This window comes from Oncorhynchus kisutch, linkage group LG25 (assembly GCF_002021735.2).
Source record: "Oncorhynchus kisutch isolate 150728-3 linkage group LG25, Okis_V2, whole genome shotgun sequence".
NCBI classification, from domain to species: domain Eukaryota; kingdom Metazoa; phylum Chordata; class Actinopteri; order Salmoniformes; family Salmonidae; genus Oncorhynchus; species Oncorhynchus kisutch.
In genome coordinates, this window is record NC_034198.2 from 21,386,207 (window position 1) to 21,400,288 (window position 14,082).

At 39.8% G+C, this 14,082-nt stretch overlaps 2 protein-coding genes across 2 annotated transcripts; one reads left to right on the forward strand and one right to left on the reverse strand.

Annotated features, from left to right (window-relative positions):
* The first annotated feature begins 6,070 nt into the window (after positions 1–6,070).
* On the forward strand, positions 6,071–7,160 carry LOC109870362 (hemoglobin subunit alpha-2). The gene is made up of 3 exons (XM_031804730.1): positions 6,071–6,289; positions 6,579–6,786; positions 6,936–7,160. Exons 1-3 carry the CDS (start codon positions 6,195–6,197, stop codon positions 7,062–7,064), a joined length of 432 nt encoding a protein of 143 aa, XP_031660590.1. The 5' UTR covers positions 6,071–6,194; the 3' UTR covers positions 7,065–7,160.
* Positions 7,161–9,131: 1,971 nt separating this feature from the next.
* On the reverse strand, positions 9,132–13,669 carry LOC109870538 (aquaporin-8-like). Its single transcript, XM_020461080.2, has 5 exons — positions 13,324–13,669; positions 12,892–13,018; positions 12,370–12,584; positions 11,988–12,122; positions 9,132–9,703 (listed from the first exon to the last, which is right to left on the reverse strand). Exons 1-5 carry the CDS (start codon positions 13,581–13,583, stop codon positions 9,661–9,663), a joined length of 780 nt encoding a protein of 259 aa, XP_020316669.1. The 5' UTR covers positions 13,584–13,669; the 3' UTR covers positions 9,132–9,660.
* Between the last annotated feature and the right edge of the window lie 413 nt (positions 13,670–14,082).

Genomic DNA, 14,082 nt, shown 5'->3' on the forward strand with positions numbered 1-14,082 from the left:
TTTTGCCAGTAGAGATGTGGAACACTCAGGAGCACTTTTTGCAAACTTCAGACCTGCAGCAATGTTTTTTTGGACAGTAGTGGCTTCCTCCATGGTGTCCTCCGATGAACACCATTCTTGTTTAGTGTTTTACGTATCGTAGACTCGTCAACAGAGATGTTAGCATGTTCCAGAGATTTCTGTAAGTCCTTAGCTGACACACGGATTCTTCTTAACCTCATTGAGCATTCTGCGCTATGCTCTTGCAGTCATCTTTGCAGGACGGCCACTCCTTGGGAGAGTAGCAACAGTGCTGAACTTTATAGACAATTTGTTTTACCGTGGACTGATGAACATCAAGGCTTTAAGAGATACTTTTGTAACCCTTTCCCGCTTTATGCAAGTCAACAATTCTTAATCTTCAGTCTTCTGAGATGCCTTTTGTTCGAGGCTTGGTTTACATCAGGCAATGCATCTTGTGAACAGAAAACTCAAATTTTGTGAGTGTTTTTTACAGGGCAAGGCAGTTCTAACCAACATCTCCAATCTCGTCTCATTGATTGGACTCCAGGTTAGCTGACTCCTGACTCCAAATTGCTTTTGGAGAAGTCATTGGCTAGGGGTTCACATACTTTTTGTAAGCTACACTGTGAATGTTTAAATGATGTACTCAATATAGACAAGAAAATACAATAATTTTTGTGTTATTAGTTTAAGCACACTATGTTTGTCTATTGTTGTGACTTAGATGAAGATCAGGACAAATTTGATGAGCAATTTATGCAGAAACCCAGATAATTCCAAAGGGTTCACATACTTTTTCTTGCCCCTGTATGGTTATTGTAGGTGAGTGTAGTTTCTGAATGTGGCAATGTTAAGTGTCTCTATCCCTCTCTTCCTCTCCATCTCTTCTTTAAAAAGCATCCAGGTTGTTAAAATTAAACCAATGTGTGTAGTACTGAATCACAACTAAAGCTCTAGATTTGCAGATGCAAGGAGGTTACAACTGTTCAGAATGATGATAGGAGGTTGATTAATAAGTTGACTGTTTATAGATGTGATAGGTAAAGACTTTTTAGAGTTTAACTCTGGAGATGATAACTCTTTATCGAACCACTGTCGTTACATTATTAATTTAATCGGGTAACAATTAAACATACACTGCTCAAAAAAATAAAGGGAACACTAAAATAACACATCCTAGATCTGAATGAATGAAATATTCTTATTAAATACTTTTTTCTTTACATAGTTGAATGTGCTGACAACAAAATCACACAAAATGTATCAATGGAAATCAAATTTATCAACCCATGGAGGTCTGGATTTGAAGTCACACTCAAAATTAAAGTGGAAAACCACACTACAGGCTGATCCATGCGTATGGCTGGTGCCATGTACACCGGCCCAAGGAGACGCACTGGAGACCAGATGCGCTGAGCCGGCTTCATGGCACCTGGCTCGATGCCCACTCTAGCCCGGCCGATACGAGGCGCTGCAATGTACCGCACCGGGCTATGCACACGCACCGGGGACACCGTGAGCTCCACCGCATAACACGGTGCCTGCCCGGTTCCTCTCTCTCTCCGGTAAGCACGGGGAGTTGGCGCAGACCTCCTACCTGACTTCGCCACACTCCCCGTGTGCCCCCTCCCAATACATTTTTGGGGCTGCCTCTCGGGCTTCCTACATCATCGTGCCAACTCCATTCGCCGGTATCCCTCCTCACACTGCTCCAGAGAATCCCAGGCGGGCTACGGCACTCTCCATGGGTCGACCGACCACCTGTCTATCTCATCCCAAGTTGTGACATAGTCCAGATCTCGCTCCCATGTCCAGGAGTCCTGCGATCGCTGCTGCCCGTTACCACGCTGCTTGGTCCTTTTGTGGTGGGTGGTTCTGTAACGGCCGTCGTCGGTGGAAGAAGGAGAGGACCAAAGCGCAGCGTGGTAAGTGTTCATCTTATTTAATGATTTTTTTTTAACACTGAATAACAAACAACAAAGAAACATCCGAAACAGTTTTGTCTAGTGCAGACACACAAAGACTGAAAATAACCACCCACAAAACACAATTGAAAACAGGCTACCTAAATGTGGTTCTCAATCATAGACAACGATTGACAGCTGCCTCTGATTGAGAACCATACCAGGCCAAAAACAGAAATAGAAAATCCTAGAAAAACTAACATAGACAACCCACCCAACTCAAGCCCTGACCATACTAAAACAAAGACAAAACAAAGGAACTAAGGTCAGAACGTGAGAGTAGTAACCAAAAAAGTGTTAAACAAACTAAAATATATTTTATATTTGAAATTCTTCAAATAGCCACCCCTTGCCTTGATGACAGCTTTGCACACTCTTGGCATTCTCTCAACCAGCTTCACCTGGAATGCTTTTCCAACAGTCTTGACGTGTTGGCTACTTTTCCTTCACTCTGCGGTCCAACTCATCCCAAACCATCTCAATTGGGCTGAGGTCAGGTGATTGCGGAGGCCAGGTCATCTGATGCAGCACTCTCATCATTCTCCGTCTTGGTCAAATAGCCCTTACACAGCCTGGAGGTGTGTTGGGTCATTGTCCTGTTGAAAAACAAATGATAGTCCCACTAAGCCCAAACCAGTTTGGATGGCGTTTCACTGCAGAATGCTTGGTAGCCATGCTGGTTATGTGTGCCTTGAATTCTAAATAAATCACAGACAGCGTCACCAGCAAAGCACACCAGCAAATCACACCCACACCATAACACCTCCTCCTCCATGCTTTACGGTGGGAAATACACATGCAGAGATCATCCGTTCACCCACACGTGTCTCACCAAGACACGGCGGTTGGAACCAAAAATCTCCAATTTGGACTCATCAGACCAAAGGACAAATTTCCACCGGTCTAATGTCCATTGCTCATGTTTCTTGGCCTAAGCAAGTCTCTTCTTATTATTGGTGTCCTTTAGTAGTGGTTTCTTTCTTTTCTATTCAGTCAGTCTCCTCTGAACAGTTGATGTTGAGATGTGTCTGCTACTTGAACTCTGTGACGCATTTATTTGGGCTGTAATTTCGGAGGCTGGTAACTCTGATGAATTTATCCTCTGCAGCAGACGTGACTCTGGGTCTTCCATTCCTGTGGCAGTCCTCATGAGAGCCAGTTTCATCATAGCGCTTGATGGTTTTGCGACTGCACTTGAAGAAACTTTAAAAGTTCTTGAAATGTTCCGTATTGACTGACCTTCATGTCTTAAAGTAATGATGGACTGTCGTTTCTCTGCTGATTTGAGCTGTTCTTGCCATAATATGGACTTGATCTTTTACAAAATAGGGCTATCTTCTGTATACCACCCCTATCTTGTCACAACTCAACTGATTGGTGCAAAGGTATTAAGAAGAAGAAGGAAAGAGATTCCACAACTTAACCTTTAAGAAAGCACACCTGTTAATGGAAATGCATTCCAGGTGACTACCTCATGAAGCTGGTTGAGAGAATGCCAAAGCGTGCAAAGCTGTCATCAAGGAAAGGGGTGGCTATTTGAAGAATCTCAAATGTAACAATTGTCTAACACACATTTTGGTTACTACATGATTCCATATGTGTTATTTCATAGTTTTGATGTCATCACTATTATTCTATAATGTAGAAAATAGTCCAAATAAAGAAAAACCCTTGAATGAGTAGGTGTTCTGAAACTTTTGACCGGTAGTGTATATGGATGTTGCATTTTACTTTATGGGTTGGTTATGTAGGCTTCTTCTAACCCATCGCTTTCTACTACATATAATAATACATTAATATATATAATTTATAAGTCCAAAAATTGATGTAGCAACTGCAGATTGCCCCTTTAAGTCTATCAATAGTGTGCGAGTTTGAACATGTGTCCATTAGGCCTATGGATTCTTTTTGCTTTTATCAGCATGAATTAGATTGAGCAATAAAAGCCCCACTTTTATTCCATAGGCTGGGATCCGCACTATGCAGCTGTTATTCCATAGGCTGGAATCCGCACTATGCAGCTGTTATTCCATAGGCTGGGATCCGCACTATGCAGCTGTTATTCCATAGGCTGGAATCCGCACTATGCAGCTGTTATTCCATAGGCTTGGAGCCGCACTATGCAGCTGTTGCAAGAGCGCGTTTTTCACTGGCTGTCCACTGGTTTCAAAAACAATGATTGATAGGCATCTTACATTTCTTGAATTCAACCATTATTGGGTTCAAATACACATACTCCCCAACCGTAATTGCATAATACATTTGACATCATGAATAAATTAGCGAATGGATGTCAACATTCTACAGAGTTGTGCAGGCTGTTGCTGGCCATAAAACACGTGACAAATATTAATTTGATTATTAATACATAAAACATACAAAAACAAAACTACGAAGTGATGCACCTATATGTATTTCTTTACTGAGAAGAAACAGTGGGCTATAAAACGCATATCAATGCACCATGGATGGAATGCGTCCAAAAAATGTTTACTGTCAAAATAAATACATTATTGTCTTTTGAGCCATTAACAGTTAATATGCATTTGTCAAAGTTTTTACTTTAAATTGGCATTATTTCACAGTAGTTGTTGTCATATTGATATCCGTCATGCAAAACACTATAATTCCAGAAATGTTTAATCCCCTGCTAAAATTGTTTTTCGTTTTGTTTGATACAATTGACATCCACTTACGTGTAGGCTACATATAGCAAAAGCTATTCGGTTTGGCGAAGGAAACTGCCCCATATTCATTTTTTAAATACGTTTTACATATTTGCCACAATTTTTAATTGTCCATAAGGGGAAATATTCAAGTTTCCTATACTAGATCCATACATGAGTTATATGATTACGGTAGCCTACATGACGTGATCCACAGCAACCTGTTCCAGGCCCTGGCCTCTCCAGCTGTGACATACGTGGGGTTTTAGAAGATAAGAATGGCAACGCGTACAGATGTAGGATTTTATTTTGAACCAGTTTGCTACAGCAGGAAACATTATCCCGCATCAAACAGGAAATATGAATTATTATGTGGATTATAATTCATGGACATTTTTTTTGAGGTTGATACATTTTTCGTAAAGGAAAATCAAGTCTGAAATTCTAAAATTCAGAAGCTTTTTTGAAACCTCAAATGCACTACAAGTTTGGCATTCCTGCATTGCAGGAAAATTATCCGGCAACAGGGTGATCTAATAAAGATCCTACATCTGTAGTGTTATCTTTAAGCACATACAGTAGGCCCACACACGATCTCAGAAGGTCTATGAGTGAAAGGCGAATATATGCGTTTTACATTTATTTCATGAAAGCATCCCAATAAAATGTATAACCATATGTCTCTCCACTGTGGCTATACTGTTCCCAAGTAGAGTATTCCTCATCATCACATAGGCAGGCAGGTGTATGAGATGGCAGCTGCCACATACATAACACATTCATAAAGACAGTTACATAACATTTCCTTTCCTCAGTATCACGATACCAGCCACTTTCATTCTAGAAATCGTTATATTCGTTGAGAACCTAGCGAATGTTGGTCTTCATTCTGTTTTTTCCCCCATCTGTTAATATCAAGTCACCACTCCTCTGTTAGCAACTCAATCAATTATAAAACGGTCACTTTTCTATCTTCTTAATTGTGCACCATTTTTAGAAAGTAGAAATTGGTGCAAAGTATCATCTATTTTCATAAGAACAGATCAATTGTCATACTTAGGTTATTGTCAAATAGCAAGCAGCAGTAAGTCTTCGCCATCGTTACATTGTGTAATATATATTATTGCATTATAACAGATCATATCGGTTTCTTCGTAAGATATCAAAGTCCCTATTTTCAAAAAAGGTAGAATACATTTTTAGAGGAGTGTTTCTAGGCTATATTTAGCTCTAATAGATAGAGCGGCAACGCATAGCAATTAACTTGGTTACTCCTATATGTCTATGTCAAACGCGTAAGGATGTGCTGTGTTACCATACATAGCCTAAAGCGATAAGGCAAGACAACACCCTAAATTCACAGAACTGATGCTCCATCTCACTCCATCATTTTACTCAATTATCTCATCATAGCCAATAGAAAACGAGTAGAGGTGTGGTTTGGTGACATGTGTGTCTTGGGCCATAAAATAGGTGTCGGGATCCGTCTAACTCCAGACCCTTCTAAAGCTTCATTCATCCTCTGAATATATTGTGTGGTACAGCAGAACCTCTTGCCAAAATGAGCCTGTCAGCGAAGGAAAAAGTAATCGTCAAGGACTTCTTTGCGAAAGTCTCCAGCCGGTCGGACGAGATCGGCGCCGAGGCTCTCGCCAGGTAAAGATGGAGATACTTTATCATCAGTTAGGCTACAACTGGGTGGAGTCTATCTAAACTCGTTCGATTTATGGAAATTGTATTAGACATTATTGTATTAAACAATTTTAATAGAATAGGATCTAACAGGCCTATATGAATTTAAAAAAATATACAAACCAGTTCCTGAAATTGACTGCATGACTGATACTTGTCAGATACAGAGTGTTATTGGTACTGAGTATTGATATGCTCGACAGAACAATTACCGCTTACCCTAAGCAATCATTTCTATCCTTCCTCCATGCAGGTTGATCGTGGTGTACCCCCAGACCAAGTCTTACTTCGCCCACTGGAAGGACCTGAGCCCCAACGGCGGTCCGGTTAGGAAGCACGGCATCACCGTCATGGGTGGCGTGTACGAGGCGGTGAGCAAGATCGATGACCTGGCCGGTGGTCTTCTGACCCTGAGCGAGCTGCACGCCTTCGTTCTTAGAGTTGACCCCGTCAACTTCAAGGTAATTTTCACGAACTATAGCCAATGTAACCATATGCTCTATAGGCGTATGGGCCATGTATTAGCCTACCTATAACGTTTGCAGAAGGTGTCATTGCACTTTTCTCAGCATAATCAAACGGACTCTTTGCTCTGTTTGTCCCTCGTCAGATTCTGTCCCACTGCATCATGGTGGTCTTGTCCATGCTGTTCGCCGAGGAGTTCACCCCTCAGATCCATGTTGCGGTGGACAAGTTCCTCGCCCTGGTGGCCCTGGCTCTGGCCGAGAAGTACCGCTAAAGGACCAATCAGCACTCACACCCGATGTGGTCCTCAGTGTGGAAATAAAAGGTCTTCTTTACTGAGAAATAAAAAGTGCAATCAATGAAATCGAAAGTTTCGATGGTCTTTCTTCGTACTTTTGTAAAAAAAAAAAAAAGGAAAAAAAAAGGATGTTTGTGAGTTAGCTAGCTATAAAAAGAGGATGTTTGTGAGTTAGCTAGCTATAAAAAGAGGATGTTTGTGAGTTAGCTAGCTATAAAAAGAGGATGTTTGTGAGTTAGCTAGCTATAAAAAGAGGATGTTTGTGAGTTAGCTAGCTATAAAAAGAGGATGTTTGTGAGTTAGCTAGCTATAAAAAGAGGATGTTTGTGAGTTAGCTAGCTATAAAAAGAGGATGTTTGTGAGTTAGCTAGCTATAAAAAAGAGGATGTCATAGTCGACCATAAGAGATTAAAACAATTGGAGTCACAAACTATAAAGCAAATACTTTCTACTAATTTAGTTTTTTTTAAATAGCAATTTTTTTTATGAATGACACTATTAAATTACAATACTACTTATCCCAATAAATTGAAATGTTCGCAAAATGACTTATAATCAATATTAATAGCTATGCTCTACTAATAACAAAAATTCGATTGGTAGTGCATGCTGGGTGCTTTTCGAATGCTCAAAGCGCTTTACATAATAATTTAGAGGGGGCATTTATACCTCATTCACTAGGACTGTAGTAGATCAACGTGACTTGTAAAACTATTCTGTTGTAGACATCTTTTGTGCTAGGCCTACATGAATAGGCCAACAGCCGCAACCTCCCAGTTTCTCAAATATAGGCCTACTAAGAAGATGTCAGGAAATATATCTGCGAAAGAAGTGTGAAATTCCAAGCAAACAACACGAATTAAAGCTCATGTGAAATTGTAATGGAGTCACTTCAACAATTTAAGAAACTAACAAATACACTGAGATAAATTAATTAAATGTAATGAAAATTACCACAATAGAGTATTTCTGAATTATTAAAATAGATTTAGCATAGACTTCTGTATTTCATGAGTGGAAACCTTCAGATTAACATATATATATATTTTATTAATAATGATTCAAATAACAAAAAAAGTATTTAGATAAAAATATTAGATAACAAACATTTCATTTTTTAGATTTATCACATTGGTTGCCTTACAATAGAAGAATGAAATAAAAGGCTGTCTGTTTTTGATGTAGGCTATTCTTATCAACATTTTGATGGGTAACTGTACATTTACTGTACTTACTGTATTTACTGTAGCCTACTTACTGTACTTAGGCTACTGTATAGGTCATACTGAGCCAGAACATCAACCATATAGCCGTTTTGAACTAAACACAAGGGGTTGCTATATTGTATTAAACAATTTACTATATGTATTTAAATATGTATTTTGTATTATTATATATGATTATTTATAATCATATACTGCTACCCAAGACTTCTGGTCGTTCCTTCTATCGGTTTGGTTGCCAGAAACGTGACCCAGTCATTCAGTCTTTTTGTTCTGTATCTATGGAGGCGACCCAGTCGTTCGTTCTAAATATTCTATTGCCATACTGACTGGCAACGTTCTTGTACCCTAGCTGCTGGCTGATGTTCTGACCGTGGTAGTCGCTGGGAGGATGTGCAACAACTTCCCATCCTCCCAGAGCATCTTTCCAGAAGTTATTGTCCTTGGTCGTGTCCGCTCTGGGCAGGTGGTACCACTACAAGCCCCTTCCCTCCATTCTCTCGACTAGGATTGGCTGGAGAGATGTCTCTGTCCAGTCGCAACAGCATAAAAAACGACACGTTTTGTTGGTTTCTTTTGACTTTGTTAATGTTGTTTGATGAGAAGGCTTGATGAGCTAAGAAAAGTCGAAGTGAGAATATACCGAAATTGTTTTATGATGAATAGCTTTAGGTCTACCAGTAAATTAAACTATATGATATTGAACTCTATTCAAAAGTGTGCCTCTTGGTAGACCTACTTCGAAGCAAACAAAAATAGAGAAATAACGAAAATATCGCAATATTTTTCATTAAGCAAATCATATACGCAATCAAACATGTATGTAAGCATATTTATAAGCTTTATTTTGGTGTACATTGGTGGTGATGAATGCTAAGTAAGCCCAATAATGTAGTAGGTCTATAATGCGTCATTAAAAGAGAGGTCAATTTCAGCAGCTGAAACAGCGCCACCCAGGCCCAGTTGAAGTTTGACGTGCGGTGCTGCTATTAAAGCACCAACACAGCGGGCAGCGCCATATGGTCCGATCTGCACAATGCTATTAGCGCTGGGGCGTTTTTGCAGCACGGTAAGTCAGCTTGCAGTTACAATCATCTTTAGAGGGCATCCACATCATTATCGTTTAATTTAAAGGAAAAGCACGAAAGCAAACTGGAATCAGAGAGTACAATAAGAGTTATATTAACAATATGACATCTCCTATCTGCTGATATTTACAAACCAGATTCATAGTCTTTCAAATTAAACAGAAATTCCAGTCTAAATTCACGTTTCTTAGAAAAAAAAGCTTTATAATATGACAAAAAGTAGGAAGTAAGTGACTTGCATAGGACATGTAGAGTCGGATGTCACTTCATGATGACTCGTGTCTTCTCATCTCCAAGCACAAGTCTGGAAAAGAAAAGTGGGTATTTTACTCAAAATCACAACATAAACTAGACACGGATAAAGATATCACACTAGCAACATAAGGTATTTTGGGGGGCGGCCAGGATGCCAACGACCAAGATCGACCACCACCACATACTCACATATTTTTGCTTAATATGATTAGTCTGCCTAATCTGAATAGCTTGCCTAATTGCTTACACATAACTTAAAACCATCTAATGTACAAAAGTGTTTAATCCATAAATCCCGTTGACACAGATGTCAGGACAGAATTCTGGGCCTCAGGAACTGACAATCCAACCTTGAACTTGCTAAAATGCTGAACACCACTCTCTGTTCCGGACAACATGACCAAGTAGCAGAAGTCTAACTGTTGTTAGACAGTTCAACATACAGTTGTATCAGTGTCATATCTACAATGTCTTCAGAAAGTATTCATACCCCTTGACTTAGTCTAGTCCACATTTTGTTGTGTTACATCCTGCCTGACTTTAAAATGGATGACATTTATATTGTTTCTCTCACCCATCTACACACAATACCCCACAATGGCATAGTGAAAACATGTTTTTCGAAATTTTTGCAAATTTATTGAAATCTAAATGCAGAAATAACTCATTTACATAAGTATTTACACCCATGAGTCAATACTTTGTAGAAGCACCTTTGGCAGTGATTTCAGCTGAGTCTTTCTTTGTAAGTCTATAAGAGGTTTGCACACCTGGATTGTACAATATTTGCACATAGTTATTTTTAAAATTCTTCAAGCTGTGTCAAGTTGGTTGTTGATCATTGCTAGACAGCCATTTTCAAGTCTTGCCACAGATTTTCAAGCCAATTTAAGTCAAAACTGTAACCAGGCCACTCAAGAACATCCAATGTCATCGTGATAAGCAACTCCAGTGTATGTTTGGCCTTGTGTTACAATTCTTCAATCTCTGTCAAGTTAGTTGTTGATCATTGCTAGACAGCAGACTTAACCAGGTTTTCCTCTAGGATTTTGCCTGTGCTTAGCTCTATCCTGTTTCTTTTTATTTAAATAAAACCTCCCTAGACCTTGCCAATGACAAGCATACCCATAATGTGATGCAGCCACCACTATGCTTGAAAATATGAAGAGTGGCACTCAGTGATGTGTTGTGTTGGATTTGCACCAAACATAACACTTTGTATTCAGGACGTAAAGTTAATTTATCTGGCAAAGTATTGGCAGTTTTACAATCATGTCTGATTGCAAACAAGACACACATTTTGGATTTTGTAAATTCTGTACAGGCTTCCTTCTTTTCACTCTGTCATTTTGGTTTGTATTGTGGAGTAACTATAATGTTGTTGAACTATCCTCAGTTTTCTCCTATCACAGCCATTAAATTCTGAAACTGTTTTAAAGTCACCATTGGTCTCATGGTGAAATCCCTGAGTGGTTTCTTTCCTCTCCAGCAAATTAGTTAGAAAGGACGCATGTATCTTTGTTACTCAGGTACTAACAGATGCCCTTTGTAGGCATTAGAAAACATCCCTGGTGTTTGTGGTTGAATCTGTGTTTGAAATTCACTGCTCGATTGAGGGACCTTACAGGTAATTGTACTGTATGTGTGGGGTACAGAGATGAGGTAGTCATAAAAACATTGTGTTAAACACTATATTTGCACAACTTATTATGTGACTTGTAAAGCAAACGTGTACTCCTAAACTTATTTAGGCTTGCCATAAAAAAGGTTTGGCACGAGACGTTTCAGCTTTTCATGTTTAATTAATTTGGAAAAATGTGTAAAAACATAATTCCACTTTGACATTATGGTATTGTGTGTAGCCAGTAGTATAAAATATCAAGTTAATCCATTTTAAATTCAGGGTGTTTCATAACCAAATGTGGAAGTCAAGTGGTGTGAATACTTTCGGAAGGCACCGATTTTTTATTAATTCAGAATGATTATATAATCTTGAGACTCAGAAGCATATTTTGCCTTTTGGCCATTTGTGTTTTAGCCATGCTCTTTAGCCACCATGATATTGGCCTTGGTCTTTTAGCCCCTGGTACTAGTAGCCTTTGCAGTTTTACATAACCACCTGTATCCAGAAAGCTCTGTATTAAACTTTTTACCTTTACAAAGTCAACTTGCTACTACAAAATTTGATCTATAGTACGCAGGATATCAAGTACATTGTAGAAGGATGTATATATTTTCGTAAATGTAAATGTATGGAATTTGAAAAAAGAAAAAAAAACACATTACAGGTTTGAACATATTTTATGTGATGGCCTATCTACTGTGTCTCTCACCTCACTAGTCCTGCTGCCAGTAGACCTCCTGCGATAGGACCAGCCCAGTAAACCCAATGGTAGGTCCAGTAGTTGGCCATTACCGCTGGCCCCAGAGCCCTGGCTGGGTTCAGACAGGTCCCAGACACATCCCCCCTGCACCAGCACACAGACAGGTTAAGTGCTTAAGTACTAATATCTAGGATAACAGTCAACACCAACTTTAGAGAAATCAGAGATGCTGTTTGGTAAAGGGGATATTATCTGGCACATGATACACACTTGGCAATATGTCTGAAACTGACTATTGGTGAATTCTGAGCATGTGGGTATTGCAATAGTCTAGAATTCTTAGGGCAGGCTTACTATTGTACAATTCAATAAATATCTTCTTTCAACTCACCCTGCCAGAATGTTGATGATGACAGTACAGCCTACCAGGAAAGGCACCATTGGGCTTTTGCTCTTTGCATTGACCGCCCCTAGCAATACTACCATGGTAACCAGGCACGTCATGGCGATCTCTCCAAATATGGCTCCTGCCAGCTGGTCCTCTGATTGGAGGATAGTAAACGCCGCTCCGGTGGCGTTGGCATAGTTCTCCTTTGATGTCATCATCTGAGGGACAGTATACATCAGTCAACTGCTGACCTGCATGTTGCAGGAGGTAAGCACAGCAGTACACCACTTCACATTAGTGACAAATGTATTCATAAAAGCTCTAGGCCTATACAAATAATTGATTGATTGATTTTCTTAACTTTATAAAAAATGCCTTTCCCTGATTTTGTCCCCAGGCTCAATGAGAGCCGGCTGGTGGAAGAGATGAACCTTTCCACTATAGAATTAGAAGCTGTTCCCCATTTGTCCCACTGAACCTGTTCATTAGAGGTTACCGCAGGTGAACATTAATAACTCAACTGACCTTTGACATGGCAGCTCCCAGCAACCCTCCTAATAACTGGCTGATAAGGTATGGGACAACCATGAACAGTTTCATGCCGCCACACAGGTAGATGGCAATGGTGAAGGGAGGGTTGAAATGGGATCCACTGCATAAAGAGAAGGATCTAGTAAGCTGCATTAAAAAAGCCTACACACTGATATAATTATTCAAATTCAATTGTATAAAATTATTTGCTTCTATAACAAACTATTTTTCATACATATATTTTTTCAGATCATTTTTTATCCAAAATACATTTTATTCCAATTTATATCTTGAGAAAATAAGAAATAGTTATCTGCACAGTAGACTATTAGCTTGCTGCAAGCAAAGCTTTAAGTTGCATGAAAAAGCCAGGTGAGGTAAGATCACACAGTTAAGATCAACCAGATCAGTACAGGTGAGTCCTACCTGATCTGATCCATGCATGCCACCATGACAGCCACAGCCAGGCCATGGACCAGTGCTGGCTGTACCCTTCCTGCAGACTCAACGTTCTCAATGACCGACACACACCCGATGAAGACAAAGAACATGGTTCCCACCACCTCTGCCAGGCAAGGTTGGATGATGCGCTCAAACGTGTTGGGAGGCCGAACCGGGGGAGGCTTCTTGGTGCCACTCATCAGAGTCGAGTGTCCCTCATCCAGCTCCATTTTCTCAACTCCCATTGTGTCTGTCCGGACCTCAAGAGTAAATCTGACTGTCCGTCTGACTGTCTAGTTGAAGTGTCTGAGATACAAGTGAGCGACTTATGATAGTGTCTTGACAATTTATAATCACTGGCGGTCTATATTGATATTGCCTCATTGTTTGACCCACTGACCATAAACCTTGGCAGGGCAATTTCTAGACATATTTTATTCTGCTCCTTGACCTCATTCTGATAGAGGCAGTTCATACCAGTTCAACAAAGGACTTCTTAGCCTGAAGTGTGCCCAACAGCTTTACAAGACAGCATGAGGGGGAGGCAACGTCATGTTCATGCCTTGCAAATCGATAAGGGTAAACTTCAGTTGCTAAGTTGGCTAAGGCTACCAGAGGTTAGAAGTGTCTTGATAAAGGTCACTATGTCACAATCTGAAAGTTAAATGGGAGGACATTGACACGGTCACCTACTCACAATGCTTTCTATATCGACATATTTTACATTTGAGACACTGTCATAGA

Coding starts and splice junctions, on each gene's coding strand:
- LOC109870362 (XM_031804730.1), top strand. CDS start 6,195: ATGAGCCTGTCAGCGAAGGAAAAAGTAATCGTCAAGGACTTCTTTGCG. Junction 6,290..6,578: donor GGCGCCGAGGCTCTCGCCAG/GTAAAGATGGAG, acceptor TCCTCCATGCAG/GTTGATCGTGGTGTACCCCC. Junction 6,787..6,935: donor TTGACCCCGTCAACTTCAAG/GTAATTTTCACG, acceptor GTCCCTCGTCAG/ATTCTGTCCCACTGCATCAT.
- LOC109870538 (XM_020461080.2), bottom strand. CDS start 13,583: ATGGGAGTTGAGAAAATGGAGCTGGATGAGGGACACTCGACTCTGATG. Junction 12,585..12,891: donor TGGGAGCTGCCATGTCAAAG/GTCAGTTGAGTT, acceptor ACTGTCCCTCAG/ATGATGACATCAAAGGAGAA. Junction 9,704..11,987: donor CTGGCAGCAGGACTAGTGAG/GTGAGAGACACA, acceptor TTTCTTTTCCAG/ACTTGTGCTTGGAGATGAGA.